The 16,355-nt window shown below is 44.4% G+C and overlaps 1 protein-coding gene across 1 annotated transcript in view; it reads left to right on the top strand.

Moving 5' to 3' along the window:
- Positions 1-16,355, top strand: part of LOC126194895 (centrosomal protein of 104 kDa) — a 461,734-nt gene that overhangs the window by 303,122 nt on the left and 142,257 nt on the right. The window contains exon 5 of the mRNA XM_049933248.1: positions 3,284-3,495. Coding sequence (XP_049789205.1) covers positions 3,284-3,495 — 212 coding nt within the window. The remainder of the gene's footprint in view (positions 1-3,283; positions 3,496-16,355) is intronic.

Here is a 16,355-nt window from a genome sequence, read left to right as displayed (position 1 = left end):
GACCATCATGATGCTGTAAACAGAACCTGGATTCATCCGAAAAAATGACGTTTTGCCATTCGTGCACCCAGGTTCGTCGTTGAGTACACCATCGCAGGCGCTCCTGTCTGTGATGCAGCGTCAAGGGTAACCGCAGCCATGGTCTCCGAGCTGATAGTCCATGTTGCTGCAAACGTCGTCGAACTGTTCGTGCAGATGGTTGTTGTCTTGCAAACGTCGGCATCTGTTGACTCAGGGATCGAGACGTGGCTGCACGATCCGTTACAGCCATGCGTATAAGATGCCTGTCATCTTGACTGCTAGTGATACGAGGCCGTTGAGATCCAGCGCGGCGTTCCGTATTACGCTCCTGAACCCACTGATTCCATATTCTGCTCACAGTCATTGGATCTCGACCAACGCGTGCAGCAAAGTCGCGATACGATAAAGCGCAATCGCGATAGGCTACAATCCGACCTTTATCAAAGTCGGAAACGTGATGGTACGCATTTCTCCTCCTTACACGAGGTATCACAATAACGTTTCACCAGGCATCGCCGGTTAACTGCTGTTTGTGTGTGAGAAATCGGTTGGAAACTTTCCTCATGTCAGCACGTTGTGGGTGTCGCCATCAGTGCCAACCTTGTGTGAATGCCCTGAAAAGCTAATCATTTGCATATCACAGCATCTTCTTCCTGTCGGTTAAATTTCGCGTCTGTAGCACGTCTTCTTCGTGGTGTAGCAATTTTAAAGGCCAGTAGTGTATAAAAGGAAATTGGTTTGTGATCAAAGATGTTTTAAATTTAACAAAGCTTAACCATTGGGTAACTCTGTACTTCGTTCAGTTTCTTAAATGTGTCGTGTCATTTATTTGTATCCTTCATTGTGTTACTATTGCCACAAAGAGAAGTGTCCAATTCTGGGTGGGCCCTTCAGTAAAGTTACTCTTCATTAATTCCACGTTGGGATACTGGCGGTTCAAATCTCCATCCTGATTTAGGTTTTGTGTGGGTACCCTACATTGCTTAAATCAAATGCCAGAACAGTTCCTAAGGAAAGAATACGGCCGATTTGCTTCCCCATCCTTTGCCATTCCGAATTTGTACTCATCTCTAATAACCATGTAGTCGATGGGAGGTAAAGATCTATTCTTCCTTCTTCCTTCCAAGACCCCCTTATCAGTTTTCCTGCGGCCTGGTGAGTTACTTGGTAGAGCTCGTGCAAAATTACTTGACCCATGCACAGAAAGGCATTCTCGTTCTTAGCGTTGGACGAGTTTACCTCTTTCGGCCGCCTTGAGCTTGAATAGCCAGCTAAGTAGTGCATATCAACTGTTAGAAGTGACCATTTCAGTTGCACATGTGCTGATTTTCTTATTTCGTATCCTAGTCAGTGACTACCGACTTGTCAAATTGCACTGCCCGACAAAAAATGTGAAGCAGCCAGAAGACATGGCCGATCTTAAATGTAACTTTGTGCACAGAACTCCATCGGCCGATATGTCAAGGAATAGAGCTGCAATTCTCCGGGACAGATAGTACAGCCACCAGAATGCATTAGTTTTGTCCGTGTTTAGTTTTGTTACCAGGCCTGGTAGGGCATATAAAGGTCGTGAATAGCGTCAGATGTTGCCTGATCAGTGAGAAGGACACGGAGGTGCTGCATACTCGTGTGAGGCATCAGCTGGCCGAATCATGGAATATGAGATTTGTTGGGCTTCCGGATGTGTCAGTGGCCTGATGTTGGAATGCGTGGAAAAGTGAGGGCAGCCATACTTGTCAAGGACCCAACAAACCATGTCTGACTACTACAGGACGGGATAGCGGTCACTATGAAGGACACAGAGTATACGTGTACTTGTGTGGGACAGCGTTATTAGAACCTGACAGTGTTTCAAAGGAGTCTCATTTTATCGCTACATTTGGCCAGCTGGTCAAATCGTGCAGTATCGAGATTTGTAGGGCATTTGGTTACGGCAGTGGCCCCTTCAGCTGCCTAGGGAATTACCGACCGATGCATAGGCTGCCATTCACAACACAGCACGAATGATTGCATTTGGAGAGGTTCCGTGACTGCGAACCATGGACTGGTGATAAAAGGTATTGCACTGTATTCAGCGATGAATTGGGGCTCTACACTACCCTGGATGACCATCGTCGGCGAGTATGGTGGAGACCTGGGGAGACATCCAGTCATTCTTGATCTTTTGGAGAGGCGCGACGGTGTTACCCTTGGTGTCATGGTGTGGGGAGCCATCAGGTATGGCTTCGTGTCACGGCTGGTAGCGACTGAGGGAACTCTGACGACACAACCGAACGTCATGGACATCCTTCATGCTCATGTGTTACCTTCCATACGACAGAATCGTGGTTCACTTATCAAATGGTTCAAATGGCTCTGAGCACTATGGGACTTAACATCTATGGTCATCAGTCCCCTAGAACTTAGAACTACTTAAACCTAACTAACCTAAGGACAGCACACAACACCCAGCCATCACGAGGCAGAGAAAATCCCTGACCCCGCCGGGAATCGAACCCGGGAACCCGGGCGTGGGAAGCGAGAACGCTACCGCACGACCACGAGATGCGGGCTGTCACTTATCAACACAACAACGCACATCCACATGTAGCATGCGTCTCTACGAACTGTCTGTGTGGCGTTGAAGCACACCTGTGGCCAGCAAGACATTAAGACATATGGAACCAGTTCAGACGTCAGCTCTGTCCCAGTGCCAGCATCCACGATATCAAGGACCAGTTGCAACAATTATGGGACAGATTACTGAGGAAAAGATACAACCGGTTCATGATACCCATCACAACCTAATCATTGCATTAATCCAGAGCAAAGGGGGCACTAGATCATACTGGTAAGTGGGCTCATATTGCCATGTTCTGGACTCGATTTTGTAATACTGAATTAGCACCACAGACCCTCTCAATCTGTGAAGTTTCATTTCGTTTTCTCTTTCCCTTCCAGGTGCTTTTTTGTCACACACTGAATTAATGCTACTGCCCTGATCTGTTAATTCGATTGTTTGCACATTCGTTAGCTGTATCTTAGAAGCTCTGCTTGTACATAGGCTTCAGCTGTCGAATTGTACCTCCCCTACTGCGCGGTGATCTCTGACAGAAGAAACCCACCTCGGCTTTGTCGCCCCCCCCCCCCTACCCCCCTATCCCCGTATCCCCTACGCCATTGAACAGGTAGCGGCCAACTTATTTCGTGCGCACTCTACTACTAGTTTGCTGTGCACCACAGTTTGAGTGAGACTGGAGGCGCGTGTGTTGTGTGCCGGCAGACGAGAGGTTCGAGTACGCGCGCCGGCTGAAGCTGGCCATGGCGGACCTCCGCGTGGCGGGCGAGCGGCTCAGCAAGCTGGAGCTGGAGAAGCGGCACGCCATCAGCTGCGAGGACTACGACCGCGCCAAGCTCAAGAAGTCGCAGCTCGACCAGTACCGCCACACCGTCTACCGCTTCCTCGAGGTCGACGACCTGCTCGAGCTCAGCGGGGTGAGTCTCCACCAGCACCCCCGTCTTACAAACTCTTCGTGACCTACGAAAACCTGTTTTTTTTTTTTTAAACTATCTGTACATATAAATTAAAGACCACCACCGCGATATTCTGTTTGTATGTTACGACTAATCTCAGTCACTACTTGTAGGGATTTTTATCCCGTTTTCATTAATAGCTAGACTGATTCAAGTGGAAGGTTTTTGTACATCTTATGGACAATGAAGTTGTGAGAAAGCGAAACTACCATACTTCCATCCAGACATAACTGTGGGTTCTTTGGTTGCTCTAGGAGAAGGCCCATCTTTGCCACAGCAGTACTGTATAATTTACAACAGTCATGGACTAGCAAAGGATCACTTGATGCACTAATAGACAAATTGTTCTCCCCCCTTCTTCTTCTTGCGGATTATCTACAGCTGGCGCCGCTTCTCCACCCTTAGTCGCCATCTTCTACTGTCTTGACTTTCCTCAACATTCATATTCCTTGCTTGCATTGCCTCCTCCACATCATTTTGCCACTTGCGTCTTCCGCTGGGATGGTATCCATCGTAGTAACCTATTTGGTATCCTATCTTCATTCATCCTGTTCACATGGCCACACCTCAACAGCGTCCCAGGCTTCTGCTCTGTACAAAGCTACACTCTAGACTATTGTCTTATACATTCTCTACTCCGCTGTTCTTTTTATCTTTTTTTCCACAGAACAGAATTGATTGCCCTTGTTACAGCTCGTCCTTTATTAATCCTGCAAGCGAATTCATTATTACTAGTGCCCCGTTGATTAAATAATAGCCCAATATATTTTGGCTTTTCCATGCCTACAGTTGCTTCTCCATCTACCTCCAAATTACTTAATTTTTCCGTTCCAAAGCCCAAGTACTCACACTTCTTCGTGTTCATCTTCAGACCAGCCTTATAACACTTCTATTTAACCCTTTAACTGCTCTGGACGTCCACAGCAGTTAAAGGGTTAAGCTTTCTTATCACATAGCTCTTATCACCTTCATCTTCTGCTAACACAGTCTGGTTAACTGGAAAATGCAGGCTAAATATCTTGCTGTTCTCTACTGACACTCCCATAACCTGGCATTTTCTATGCCAAGTCTGCATGGTTTGTCTAGATACAGCTTAAAGAGGGTCGATGGCAGCCCAAATCCCTGTCGCAGCCCCTATTCACCTCCAATTTTTCTGTCAAACTATTCCGATTCCTTACTCTCGCTGTGTTATTTTCATTTATAATTTCATCTAATTCTGTCTCTTTCAACTTTTCCCACAGTTTGTTGGTGGATACATTATAGTATACTTTCTCCAGGTCAAGCAATGCAACATGTGCCTCCAATATTTATTCGTTTTCCACATATTAGTTTCATGCGAAAATGGGTCCATTACAGATCTTCCAGCTATGAATCCCTCTTGCTATTCTCGCTGCTTGTGAGTCGTTTCTTTCTCTGCCAGATCTTTCAGTACCTTCGAATACAGACTTCCAACGAAAGGGATTGCTATCACTCCCCTACTATTCTTTGGATCATGACATGGCCTTTTCTTATGCACCGATCTTATGAACATGTTTGCCAAACTGTTCTTAAATGAACAAGTCCATCATAAACTTTAATTACCATGTTGGTCCTGTACCGTCGTGTTGACTCTTCCAGATGAGGTCACGCAGCGGGAAGAGCTCTTGCTGGCTCGACATTGTACTGACATCAGCATGAGAGCTGAGAGGGGAGGCGTGGTCTTCAGGAGCGCCTCCAGTTCGCCGTTGTGGATTCCAGCGAACCCTCGCTAATGTCAGCGATATTGATTCGCGTTGCCAACTTTGGTGTGGCAAAACGATCTCTGTATGATACTACAAAATTAAAGTAGGAAATAACATTATTTCCTGGACAATACTGTCATAACTAATTACTCCTCCACAATTCTATGCAATAACGTCAATGGCTGGGTGTTTATGTAAATGACCAAATACACTACTGGCCATTAAAATTGCTGCACCAAGAAGAAATGCAGATGATAAACGGGTATTCATTGGACAAATATATTATACTAGAACTGACATGTGATTACATTTTCACGCAATTTGGGTGCATAGATCCTGAGAAATCAGTACCCACAACAACCACCTCTGGCCGTAATAACGGCCTTGATACGCCTGGGCATTGAGTCAAACAGAGCTTGGATGGCGTGTACAGTTACAGCTGCCCATGCAGATGCAACATGATACCACAGTTCATCAAGAGTAGTGACTGGCGTATTGTGACGAACCAGTTGCTTGGCCACCATTGACCAGACGTTTTCAATTGGTGAGAGATCTGGAGAATGTGCTGGCCCGGGGCAGCAGTCGAACATCCAGAAAGGCCCGTACATGACCTGCAACATGCGGTCGTGCATTATCCTGCTGAAATGTAGGGTTTCACAGGGATCGAATGAAGGGTAGAGCCACGGGTCGTAACACATATGAAATGTTACGTCCACTGTTCAAAGTACCGTCAATGCGAAGAAGAGGTGACCGAGACGTGTAACCAAAAGCACTCCATATCATCACGCCGGGTGATACGCCAGTATGGCGATGACGAATACACGCTTCCAATGTGCGTTCACCGCGATGTCGCCAAACACGGATACGACCATCATGATGCTGTAAACAGAACCTGGATTCATCCGAGAAATGACGTTTTGCCATTCGTGCACCCAGGTTTCGTCGTTGAGTACACCATCGCAGGAGCTCCTGTCTGTGATGCAGCATCAAGGGTAACCGCAGCCATGGTCTCCGAGCTGATAGTCCATGTTGCTGCAAACGTCGTCGAACTGTTCGTGCAGATGGTTGTTGTCTTGCAAACGTCCGCATCTGTTGTCTCAGGGATCGAGACGTTGCTGCACGAACCGTTACAGCCATGCGCGTAAGATGCCTGTCATCTCGACTGCTAGTGATACGAGGCCGTTTGGACCCAGCACGGCGTTCCGTATTACCCTCCTGAACCCACCGATTCCATATTCTGCTAACAGTCATTGGATCTCGGCCAACGCGAGCAGCAGTGTCACGATACGGTAAACCGCAATCGCGATAGGCTATAATCCGACCTTTATCAAAGTCGTTAACTTGATGGTACGCATTTCTCCTCCTTACACGAGGCATCACAACATTTCACCAGGCAACGCCGGTCAACTGGTGTTTGTGTATGAGAAATCGGTTGGAAACTTTCCTCATGTCAGCACGTCGTAGGTGTCACCACCGGCGCCAACCTTGTGTGAATGCTCTGAAAAGCTAATCATTTTCATATCACAGCATCTTCTTCCTGTCGGTTAAATTTCGCGTCTGTAGCACGTCAACTTCGTGGTGTAGCAATTTAAAGGCCAGTAATGTAGCTTAGGAAATTCTTATATTCTTCGTGTTGTTAAAACAATGGTCGCGCATTGACGTTAAAGGCAAATTGCCGTTGGGCAGTGTTTATAAAGATCGATGAAAATGTTCCACCGTAACGACAAGCGCCGGCACGAAGATGAAGAACGCAAGAGGAGAGAAGGCTGTGAGACAACGTCAGCCAATAGCCCATTACCAAGGCCCGCACCCCGATAGGAGCGGCCTCTAGCCGAAGAGAATATAAGAGCCGCTCCAGCCAGCATCGGCGGGACACTAGTAGACCCAGACTAGAAGTGAGCACTACGATAGCCGTGACTTGTGATCCATTTCCATTATTTGCATCGACATTGTGTGTGGTGTAAGACATTGATTATTTGCATGTCGCTAATTGCTTGCGACACGACATTTTAAGTCAAAGTATTGTCAGTTCAATTACTCTAATGAAATCCATTAATATGATTTGCTTTTATCTTTTTATCTGTCCGAGAAAACAGCTTCCTAGGCACCCTAAAAGAGACGAGTGGACATGACACAACAGAAAATGCTATGCAAAACGTCCTATTTATTGCAAAAACTTTCAGCCATGAAACTTTCTGACCCCGTGTTGATTTATGGACAGAAACTTTACTTACCCAAGGAAATTTATTTTATTCGAACTCAGAATATGCTCAAGAATTCTGCAGCAAGCCAACATTAAGGATATTGGTATGTAATTCTTCGGGTCCATTCCTTTATGCTTCTTACACAGGAGAGACACCTGCGCTTTTATCCACTCGCTTGGGTTTTTCCTCTGGGTGTGAGACTCGCGATAAATGTAGCCAAGTAAGGGCCCAGTGGCGAAGAGTACTCTCTGTAAAACCGAATTGGTTACTTATTTCTCTTTAATTCTTTCAGCTGGTTTCTAACGCCAAGGATGCCGTTTCTCTCTCCATACGGGAGTTTGTGCGTCTGTAAAAGGTTCATCAGTTCGGTGTCCTGCCATAATGATTTTTTAAAGGCTAAATTTAAAACTTCGGCTTTCCTTTTACTGTCTTTTTATCGCCAACACAGACTAGTCTTCGAGTGATTGAATAGAGCCAGAATTTCCTAAGGTTTTCGTCAAGATCGTTCGCTAAAGTGTGACGGTGAAAGTAAGATGCTTCGCTCATCGATATTTTTAAAGACGGGCGAATTTACATTAATTTTTACCTGTTACTGATCGATTACACTATTCATGATATGACTGGAAACGGAAAGAACCGTACAGAAACCGAAAGTAATTGTCTGGAGTAACCTAAAATTGGATGAACACATAAAAGTACTTGTAGGAAAACCAGATGCCAGATCAAGATTCGATTGAAACTTCTCACAATTAGAGACAAGAAGGACGGATCCACAACTGCTTTCGAGAAAATTTAATAGTCAAGATCGCATTCAGTACTATTTATTCCTGATTTACCGGTTTGAACAGTTAAGACTGTCATCTTCTGATCTTTAAAAAACGTGTTGTTATAAGTCCTGTTTCACTGTGACTATACCGCACGTACCATGTTGACATTCTAGTGGATATTATGTACGACATTCCACAGATGTTTGTTAAGAATAAAAATGAAAATCGATTTTATTTTTAACAAACTTGTCTGTTATGTCGTACATAATACCTACTATAACGTCAGCATGTTATGTGCGGTACAGTCATAAGGGACCAGGACTTATAATAACAACTTTTTTAAAGTCAGAAGATGACAGTCTTAACAGTTCAAATCGGAAATTAAGAATAAATAGTACTAAATGCGACCTTGGCTATTAATTTTTCTCCAGACCAAGATTCACTGAAAATATCTTGTTGTTGTTGTTGCGGTCTTCAGTCCTGAGACTGTTTGATGCAGCTCTCCATGCTACTCTATCCTGTGCAAGCTTCTTCATCTCCCAGTACCTACTGCAACCTACATCCTTCTGAATCTGCTTAGTGTATTCATCTCTTGGTCTCCCTCTACGATTTTTACCCTCCACGCTACCCTCCAATGCTAAATTTGTGATCCCTTGATGCCTCAAAACATGTCCTACCAACCGATCCCTTCTTCTAGTCAAGTTGTGCCACAAACTTCTCTTCTCCCCAATCCTATTCAATACCTCCTCATTAGTTACGTGATCTACCCACCTTATCTTCAGCATTCTTCTGTAGCACCACATTTCGAAAGCTTCTATTCTCTTCTTGTCCAAACTGGTTATCGTCCATGTTTCACTTCCATCATGGCTACACTCCATACAAATACTTTCAGAAACGACTTCCTGACACTTAAATCTATACTCGATGTTAACAAATTTCTCTTCTTCAGAAACGCTTTCCTTGCCATTGCCAGTCTACATTTTATATCCTCTCTACTTCGACCATCATCGGTTATTTTACTCCCTAAATAGCAAAACTCCTTTACTACTTTAAGTGTCTCATTCCCTAATCTAATCCCCTCAGCATCAACCGATTTAATTTGACTACATTCCATTATCCTCGTTTTGCTTTTGTTGATGTTCATCTTATATCGTCCTTTCAAGACACTGTCCATTCCGTTCAACTGCTCTTCCAAGTCCTTTGCTGTCTCTGACAGAATTACAATGTCATCGGCGAACCTCAAAGTTTTTACTTCTTCTCCATGAATTTTAATACCTACTCCGAATTTTTCTTTTGTTTCCTTTACTGCTTGCTCAATATACAGATTGAATAACATCGGGGAGAGGCTACAACCCTGTCTCACTCCTTTCCCAACCACTGCTTCCCTTTCATGCCCCTCGACTCTTATGACTGCCATCTGGTTTCTGTACAAATTGTAAATAGCCTTTCGCTCCCTGTATTTTACCCCTGCCACCTACAGTATTTGAAAGAGGGTATTCCAGTTAACGTTGTCAAAAGCTTTCTCTAAGTCTACAAATGCTAGAAACGTAGGTTTGCCTTTTCTTAATCTTTCTTCTAAGATAAGTCGTAAGGTAAGTATTGCCTCACGTGTTCCAACATTTCTACGGAATCCAAACTGATCTTCCCCGAGGTCCGCTTCTACCAGTTTTCCCATTCGTCTGTAAAGAATTCGCGTTAGTATTTTGCAGCTGTGACTTATTAAACTGATAGTTCGGTAATTTTCACATCTGTCAACACCTGCTTTCTTTGGGATTGGAATTATTATATTCTTCTTGAAATCTGTGGGTATTTCGCCTGTCTCTACATCTTGCTCACCAGATGGTAGAGTTTTGTCATGACTGGTTCTCCCAAGGCCATCAGTAGTTCTAATGGAATGTTGTCTACTCCCGGGGCCTTGTTTCGACTCAGGCCTTTCAGTGCTCTGTCAAACTCTTCACGCAGTATCTTATCTCCCATTTCATCTTCATCTACATCCTCTTCCATTTCCATAATATTGTCCTCAAGTACATCGCCCTTGTATAAACCCTCTATATACTCCTTCCACCTTTCTGCCTTCCCTTCTTTGCTTAGAACTGGGTTGCCATCTGAGCTCTTGATATTCATACAAGTGGTTCTCTTCTCTCCAAAGGTCTCTTTAATTTTCCTGTAGGCAGTATCTATCTTACCCGTAGTGAGACAAGCCTCTACATCCTTACATTTGTCCTCTAGCTATCCCTGCTTAGCCATTTTGCACTTCCTGTCGATCTCATTTTTGAGACGTTTGTATTCCTTTTTGCCTGCTTCATTTACTGCATTTTTATATTTTCTCCTTTCGTCAATTAAATTCAATATTTCTTCTGTTACCCAAGGATTTCTATTAGCCCTCGTCTTTTTACGTCTGCTGCCTTCACTACTTTTTACGTCTGCTGCCTTCACTACTTCATCCCTCAGAGCTGCCCATTCTTCTTCTACTGTATTTCTTTCCCCCATTCCTGTCAATTGTTCCCTTATGCTCTTCCTGAAACTCTCTACAACCTCTGGTTTTTTCAGTTTATCCAGGCCCCGTCTCCTTAAATTCCCACCTTTTTGCACTTTCTTCAGTTTCAATCTGCAGTTCATAACCAATAGATTGTGGTCAGAATCCACACCTGCCCCTGGAAATGTCTTACAATTTAAAACCTGGTTCCTAAATCTCTGTCTTACCATTATATAATCTATCTGATACCTTTTAGTATCTCCAGGATTCTTCCAGGTATACAACCTTCTTTTATGATTCTTGAACCAAGTGTTAGCTATGATTAAGTTATGCTCTGTGCAAAATTCTACAAGGCGGCTTCCTCTTTCATTTCTTCCCCCCAATCCATATTCACCTACTATGTTTCCTTCTCTCCCTTTTCCTACTGACGAATTCCAGTCACCCGTGACTATTAAATTTTCGTCTCCCTTCACTATCTGAATAATTTATTTATCTCGTCATACATTTCATCAATTTCTTCATCATCTGCAGAGCTAGTTGGCATATAAACTTGTACTACTGTAGTAGGCGTGGGCTTCGTGTCTATCTTGGCCACAATAATGCGTTCACTATGCTGTTTGTAGTAGCTAACCCGCACTCCTATTTTTTTATTCATTATTAAACCCACTCCTGCATTACCCCTATTTGATTTTGTGTTTATAACCCTGTAATCACCTGACCAAAAGTCTTGTTCCTCCTGCCACCGAACTTCACTAATTCCCACTATATCTAATTTTAACCTATCCATTTCCCTTTTTAAATTTTCTAACCTACCTGCCAGATTAAGGGATCTGACATTCCACGCTCCGATCCGTAGAACGCCAGTTTTCTTTCTCCTGATAACGACGTCCTCTTGAGTAGTCCCCGCCCGGAGATCCGAATGGGGGACTATTTTACCTCCGGAATATTTTACCCAAGAGGACGCCATCATCATTTAATCATACAGTAAAGCTGCATGTCATCGGGTAAAATTACGGCTGTAGTTTCCCCTTGTTTTCAGCCGTTCGCAGTACCAGCACAGCAAGGCCGTTTTGGTTAATGTTACAAGGCCAGATCAGTCAATCATCCAGACTGTTGCCCCTGTAAAGGACCGTAATTCATCGACGAAAGAAATTGCTAACTAAACACTCGTTGGACCGGTTATTGAGTAGTGCGTGTCAGTTTGAGACTCTTACCATGTAGGATTAACACAGAGTGGGCAGAATAAAATTCGCCTGCAAAATATTTCATGCTCCTTAAGACAGGCAACCAAATTTAGATCATCAAGTGATACAAGTTAGGTTGCCTGTCTTAATGTACATGCAATATTTTCCACGTTAGTTTAATTTGCCCGTCTACCAGAATAGAGAGCCAAAGATTCAAATAAGAGCAAAATATTTCGTCACGGATTCGTTTGGAAAGGTCTGGAGTATAGCTGTGATCGTAAAACTTCAATAGCAAACATTTAAAGAAAAACATTTCACGTCATGAATAAGTTTGCTGTTGAATGTCCGAGAGCGTATGTTCCAAAAATAGTCGGGCAACATAATATTTCCTCCCACAAATGATCACCCCCAGCCGGCCGAAGTGGCCGTGCGGTTAAAGGCGCTGCAGTCTGGAACCGCAAGACCGCTACGGTCGCAGGTTCGAATCCTGCCTCGGGCATGGATGTTTGTGATGTCCTTAGGTTAGTTAGGTTTAACTAGTTCTAAGTTCTAGGGGACTAATGACCTCAGCAGTTGAGTCCCATAGTGCTCAGAGCCATTTTTTGATCACCCCCCCCCCCCCTTTGGGCGCTAGGAAGGTAAGAGTCCTTAAAAATATATTTTAAGAAAATGTGAGACAAGGCAATGCCATATGAAACGGATATGCAGACTCGACGGTATTCGAGTCGCATTCGCGCCAATCTTTTTTTTTTTCAGTTAAAGATCAAATTGTATCCAATTTGTACCTCCACAATGCTATATCTTGTGTACTTATTTCTGTTTCTGTTACCTTTATTTAAACACTAAGACATAACATTACCTTACAGATGTAAACGACCACTTTGTTTCGTCAATGGCACAAATAAAGCCAACAGAAAATAATAGTCGATACAGTAACATCCTCTGTATCCAACGAGGTACAAAAAATAGATAGGGTTCACTAGATTGCACAGTATGCGACACACAACAACTTCATTCTATATGTTTGATGTCCACGTTTATCTTCACAGAGCCGGAACGTACACGTACAAGCAAAGTTCACTCCAGAGATGTGCAAAGCGACCACCTTGCATTTTAAAACAATTCGCCTGTCACTAAATCATACTTTCTGGACCCTTTGCAACACACTTGCATCCACCACTGCCAAAGCAGCATGCACGCGATCTATTAGGTCGTGTACATCCATGGGTGGGGTACTATAAACTTGTTCCTTTAAGTGTTCCCACAAATAAACATCTAGTGGAGGAATGTGGGGAACGTGGTGGCCAAAACATTGGACCCCCACAACCAATTAATTTCCCTGAAAACGCTTCATATAAATAGTTACGCACATTCATTCCAAATTGTGGCGTTGCATCATCATGCTGAAACCATAACTGTCGGTGAACACCAAGCGACAAGTTTTCTAATACGTCAGGCAAAGTATTGCAAAGGAAAGTACAATACAGGGGCGCCTTCAACTTGTCCGGAAATAGGTAAGGGCCCAAAAGCACACCTCCCACGATTCTAGCCCACGGGTTTATATCAAAGCGTCCCTGAAAGCCGCGTTCACGGGTGACATGTGGGTTATGTTCCGACCAATAATGGCTGTTGTGGAGGTTGAAAATACCTTCACCAGTGAAGCTACATTCGTTTGTCCATATCACGTTATTTATAAAATCTTCGTTATCTTAGACTTAGTACAAAAACCATTCACAGTACTGTACTCGTCGAATGCTGTCTTCTGGCCTCTGGTAGTGAGTTAACGTGTTATGATATAGGTGCAGCTCTTAATCGTGCAACACTTCAACAGTCAGTCATTGAGATACCTGGAATTGCCTTGCAACAATCACGGGTACTTCGCCGAGGCGATTGGTGAACGGTTTCAAGGATCGCATTCTTTTTTTGTGGAGTACGACCAGTCCTTGGACGACACCTGTCCAGTACTTGTGGATGAAGACGATCGGTTTCCCGAAGGCGTTGCTCCAGGCGACGAAAAGCATTCTTATTCGCCTTCGGGGGTACCGTGCAGCATACGCATGAGCAACAGCAGCTTGGTTACTGGATGCGTTCAGCACCAGAAGCATATCGACGTACTCATCGTTTGCATACTCCATCGAGAAGCCACTCTACATGAACCTAAAGAAAGGAAGGAAGGAAGATTGGGTTTAACATCCAATCGACATCGTGGTCATTAGAGACGGAGCACAAGCTCGGATGGTGTCAGGGATGGGGAAGGAAATTTTCTGGATAAACTTTTGTCTTGAATCTGGATGAGGAATTGCATGCCGACCGCCAAGTGCGGCATTTTATCTTCACCTTGTGCATAGTGCGGATAGTTCTCACACATTATTATGCCCCTATGTGAAACTGGTATTTAGGAATTACATGGCCGAGCGGTTCTAGGCGCTTCAGTCCGGAACCGCGCTGCTGCTACGGTCGCAGGTTCGAATCCTGCCTCGGGCATGGATGTGTGTGATGTCCTTAGGTTAGTTAGGTTTAAGTAGTTCTAGGTCCAGGGGACTGATGACCTCAGCTGTTAAATCCCATAGTGCTCAGAGCCATTTGAGCCATTTAGGAATTACATTTTGACTCAGATGGTTTAGAGATACCTTATATTCTTAGGCAACAATTGCAAAACTGAGGAAACATCATCACGCCACATCTGGATGATATAAGTGAAAAGCTAATACATGTTCATTTTACACTGAAGCGCCAAAGAAACTGACACACGCATGCGTACTCACATACAGAGATATGTAAACGGGCAGAATACGGCGCTGCGGTCGGCAACGTCAATATAAGACAAGAAGTGTCTGGCGTAGTTGTTAGACCGATTACTGCTGCTTCAATGGCATGTTATCAAGATATAAGTGAGTTTGAACGTGATGCTATAGTTGGCGCACGAGCAATGGGGCACAGCATCTCCTAAGTATCGATGAAGTGGGGATTTTCCCCGTACGACCATTTCACGAGTGTACCGTAAATATCAGGAATCTGGTAAAACATCAAATCTCCGACAACGCTGCGGCCGGAGAAAGACCCTGCAAGAACGGGAAAAACGACGACTGAAGAGAATCGTTCAACATGACAGAAGTGCAACCCTTCCCCAAATTGCTGCAGATTTCAATTCTAGGCCAGCGTGCGAACCATTCTACAAAACATCATCGATGTGGGCTTTCGGAGCGGAAGGCTCACTCGTGTACCCTTGATGACTGCACGACACAAAGGTTTACACCTCGCCTGGACCCGTCAACACCGACGTTGGACTGTTGATGATAGGAAACATGTTGTCTCGTCGAACGAGTCTCGCTTCAAATTGTATCGAGCGGATGGACGTGTACAGGTCAGGAGGCAGCCCCATGAATCCATGGACCTTGCACGTCAGCAGAGGATTGTTCAAGCTGGTGGAGGCTCGGTAATGAGTGGTACGTGTGCAGTTGGAGTGATATGGGACCCCTGATACGTCTAGATACGACTCTGACAGTTGACACGTACGTAAGCATCCTGTCTGATCACCTGCATCCATTCATGTCCATTGTGCATTCCGACGGACTTGGGCAATTCCAGAAGGACAATGCGACACCCTCCATGTCCAGAATTGCTACAGAGTGTCTCCAGGGACACTCTTCTGAGTTTAAACACTTTCGCTGGCCACTAAACTCCCCAAACATGAACATTATTTAGCATATCTGGGATGCCTTGCAATGTGCTGTTCGGAAGATTCAAATGGCTCTGAGCACTACGGGACTTAACATCTAAGATCATCAGTCCCCTAAAACTTTAGAACTACTTAAACCCAACTAACCTAAGGATATTACACACATCCATGCCCGAGGCAGGATTCGAACCTGAGCCGTAGCGGTCGCGTGGTTCCAGTTTGAAGCGCCTAGAACCGCTCGGCCACAACGTCTGGCTGTTTAGAAGAGATCTCTTTTCCTCCTCCTACTCTCATAGATTTATGGACAGCCCTACAGGACTCAGGGTGTCAGTTCACTCCAGGACTATTTCAGATATCAGTCGAGTCCATGCCACGTCGTGTTGCGGTAGTTTTGCGTGCTCGCGGGGAACCTACACGACATTAGGCAGGTGTACCAGTTTCTTTGGTTCATAAGTGTAGTTTGCAGCGTTTATGAATCAGTACTCGCTGTGCAGTGATTGAGTTATTAGCTGCACAAACCTATTTCTTTTCCACTGCACTGCATTACAAATGTATTTGTGTATATGACTATTTCTGTTGAACTATACGAGTCAGATAATGTTTCGAAGTTGTTTTTCTGGGGGATGAGAGCGCAATATTTTGCGTAGGTTAAAGGTTTCGGGACTTGTTTATAACTACTTAAAGGAGTAGTCTTCGTCCTTTTATTCACAACAGATTTCTTGAAACTCGGTTCTCCTTTTAACTGTCAATAAATTTCATAGCTAACAGCAAGCCTTTGCGGCTGCCAACA

This window comes from Schistocerca nitens, chromosome 7 (genome assembly GCF_023898315.1).
Source record: "Schistocerca nitens isolate TAMUIC-IGC-003100 chromosome 7, iqSchNite1.1, whole genome shotgun sequence".
NCBI classification, from domain to species: Eukaryota; Metazoa; Arthropoda; class Insecta; order Orthoptera; family Acrididae; genus Schistocerca; species Schistocerca nitens.
This window is presented reverse-complemented; position numbering and strand designations above follow the sequence as displayed.